This window comes from Bos indicus, chromosome 15 (genome assembly GCF_029378745.1).
Source record: "Bos indicus isolate NIAB-ARS_2022 breed Sahiwal x Tharparkar chromosome 15, NIAB-ARS_B.indTharparkar_mat_pri_1.0, whole genome shotgun sequence".
In the NCBI taxonomy this organism is placed as follows: domain Eukaryota; kingdom Metazoa; phylum Chordata; class Mammalia; order Artiodactyla; family Bovidae; genus Bos; species Bos indicus.
Genome location: NC_091774.1, coordinates 24,708,733 through 24,712,164, shown reverse-complemented (window position 1 = coordinate 24,712,164; position 3,432 = coordinate 24,708,733). Strand labels below are relative to the sequence as shown.

General features: G+C 44.3%; 1 protein-coding gene across 1 annotated transcript; it reads right to left on the bottom strand.

Moving 5' to 3' along the window:
• Positions 1–473: 473 nt before the first annotated feature.
• Positions 474–1,166, bottom strand: CLDN25 (claudin 25). Its single transcript, XM_019974840.2, has one exon. It carries the CDS (start codon positions 1,164–1,166, stop codon positions 474–476), a length of 693 nt encoding a protein of 230 aa, XP_019830399.1.
• Between the last annotated feature and the right edge of the window lie 2,266 nt (positions 1,167–3,432).

Sequence of the window (3,432 nt, the reverse complement as noted above, 5' to 3'; positions counted from 1 at the left end):
AAAGATATATTGTGACACTCCCTTTCAAATCATGCACCTGAAGCTGAAAATGAAGGCAAGGAGGGTTCCAATCCTGAGGTATTATTCTAGGCCAATATTTCATTTTCAGTTGCCAAGGTATATTCTTAAACTTTTCTATCTACATGTAGAGTAGACTAGTTTTTCTAGGATGGATGCAATTTTGTAATGTTTTCCTTGGTAATAGAAGAATCAAGTATATAATTCATAAGTTTAACAGCATGTTACGTAAATAAAATCTAAATCAGATAAATATGCTTTTAGAAACTGTGCTTTGATTTTTCATTCTGAAATTAGGATCATCACATCACTAAGACAGTCAAATTCCTGAACAAACAGGACAGTGACCACCACCCCTAAAATGAGGCAAACAAATATAGAGTGAAGAGGGTAAGGAAGAAAAAGGATTCTACTGACATTCCTCTGTCCCAGAGATTCCTTGGCAGAAGCTTGTCCTAGATGAGCAGAGTCCTAGGTCTTGGCATTAGGTAGAACGAGCCATCAGATACCTCTGCTGGAGCACAGGATGGTGGGGCTGTTGTAGGAACAGCCATGTGGGGAAAAGTCACATCTTCTTTTCCCAGGCAGGCTGAGAAGACGAGGAGTAACCCACCAAGGGCCAGGAAAACACCAGAAGCCCAACCCAGGTAGAGGGCATCTCCAAACTCCCACCGAGGCACAATCTCAGGGATGCTGTCATCCCAGAAGTCTTGGATTGTGGCGTAGGCCACCCAGGAGACGGGAAGGAGGGTAGTGGCCGCAGCTGATGCCTCCAAAGTCCCTCCCAGGAGGCAAAGCCTCCTTTTAAGCACCCGTCTGATCCTATGAAACTGGAAGCATTCAGCCCCAAAGCCAGAGAGCAGAAGCCCCATGAGTCCGAGCCCATGGGAGGCCACCATGAGGATGCGGGACGCCTGGAGCTCCTGGGGCAGAGACAGGAAGGACTCAAAGGCTTTGCACACGGTGGCAACTTCCTCCTGATCCACGCAGACCTCCCAAAGCCCCATGGTCCAGGTCTCCATTTCGTTCAGCTCCAGACTGAGAGTCTTCCACCGGGGAAGGATAGTGGTGACGCATAAGCAGATGCAGCCAAGGAGAGAAAGGAGCAGTCCCCCTAGCTGGATTTTCCCGTGGAAACTCCAGGACATGGTTGCTCCCACCAGAGAATAAAGGCAGAAAGCAAAGGGGGAGAGGCGGCTCAGTGACGGCGTCAGGCAGGACTTTTGGGAAGCTGAGCAGAAGGTCCTTCAGGTTTGGGGAGGGTTCCTGTTTCAGTTTTCTAGGCGGCTGATGCCAGGGACTTGGCAATGTTTGGGTTTAGGGGGTGTGCCCAAGATTAGATGTGGGGGTGGATCCTGGGGGAGGGGCCCATGAGAGGCAAAATAGTCAGATAGTAAACCATCAATACATATTTGATGAGTACATTCAAAAAATTCCTCCCCAGGTCCAAGAAGACAAGAATGATGTTCTGGGAGTACACATTTAATGTAATCTTTCCGGAGGGTAACATGACATCATGATTTACACTTTTTGTTGTTTTTTTTGGTTAGTTGCTCAGTTGTGTCCGACTCTTTGTGACCACATGGACTGTAGCCCATCAGCTCCTCTATCCACAGGATTTTCCAGGCAAGAATACTGGACTGGGTTGTCATTTCCTTCTCCAGGGGATCTTCCTGACCCAGGGATGGAACCCATGTCTCCTGCATCTCCTGCATTGGCAGGCAGATTTTTTACCTCTGAGTCACCAGGGAAGCCTTTTACACTTTAAAATATATACACAGGTGCATGCGTGCTCAGTCGCTTCAATCATGTCTGACTCTGTGGGATCTTATGGACCGTCACCTGTCAGGCTCCTCTGTCCATGATATTCTCCAGGAAAGAATAATGGAGTGGGTTGCCATGCCCTTCTCCAGGATATATATGCATACTTTGTCCCAACACCCTACCTCCAAGAATTTATTGTGAATATATACAAAGATGTATGAAAATATCCTTTGAACTAGTGTTGATCATTGTGTATTATTATGTACAGTTTAGGCAGCTGTTTTAAATTGATGTAGAAGAAATTTTAATGACGTGAAAAATGTTTTTGATATGTTAAGTGACAAAAACAGTGACCAAACAATATATAGGTTCACTTTCACAAAAAAGTGCATATATCTGTATCTATATGTATTAATATGTATGTGTGTTTGTATATGTATATATGTATTAATATGTATGTGTGTGTGTATATATATATACACATATATGTGTATATATATATACATATATGTGTGTGACAATATACCACAACGTGTTAACCATGGTTATTTTTAGTGGTAAGAGCATGGATAGTTTTTTATTTGTGCCTATATATTGAGTTGGCCAAAAAACTCGTTCGGGGCTTTCCATAACATATAATGGAAAAGCCCAGATGAACTTTTTGGCCAGCCCAAAATTTTATACATTTTACAGATTTAATCATTTCGTGATTTCGTAGGCAGAAAGAAAAAAAAAAAAATCTCCTATCCAAGGAGTTTATTCAGACCCAGAATATCGCAGGAGGTAAGCGCTTCCACCTCCGTCTCCGGCTGACAGCAGCTGTAAATAGATGGTAGTCACACCAGCTTTCATTCCTACTTGCTGCTGCTGACAAGAGGCAGGCTCCGACAGGAAAGGAAATAATTCGCATTTACTGAGTGTGGTTAAAAACCAGACTTTTGGCCAGATTCTTTGTCCTTATTTAATGTTCACACCCGCGCTGTGAGATACAGGTTAGGGAGCTTGCCAAGGTCCCCCAGCTGGTACGAAGAGATCCAAGTCCTGAGCCCGCGGCTGGGACTCATGTTTCCTGTGCGGTCTCCCGCCCGTACAGAGACGCTTCCTGCGCTGCGCCTGCGCACTGGTGACACAGCACGCCGCTGTGGGCTCATCTTTATGGCAAAATACGAAAGAAAACTGGGGTTTATTATATTGAAGACGTAAGTGTTGACCAACGTATTCCCCTATTTACATTTTAATCTGAGTCCCCTGTAGTACACTAGGAAGTGAAAAGGGGGCGTGGGATAGTAAGGGGGAAGCATCTGAAAAAACAGTACCTTGACTTAACCTGAATGACACCTCAACGCTTAAGCAACCTGATTAACTTGTCAGTCTTGTAGGGGTGGACAGAGGTGAGCAGAATCTTCTGGAATGTCTCCTTTCCTTTCATGTTTTATTACGGAAAATTTCAAACATAGATAAAAGTAGAGCAGATGGCATAAAGAAATCTCATGTACTCTCACTCAGCTTCAGAAATTCACTGATAGCAATCTTGTTTCATCCATACCTGCAGCCACAGCTCCCCGTCCCTCCTTTAATCCTGCCTTGAAACAAATGGGATGCTCTTTTAAATTGTAGTCTCCTTCTGCTGCTTTTACAGCAACCACATGT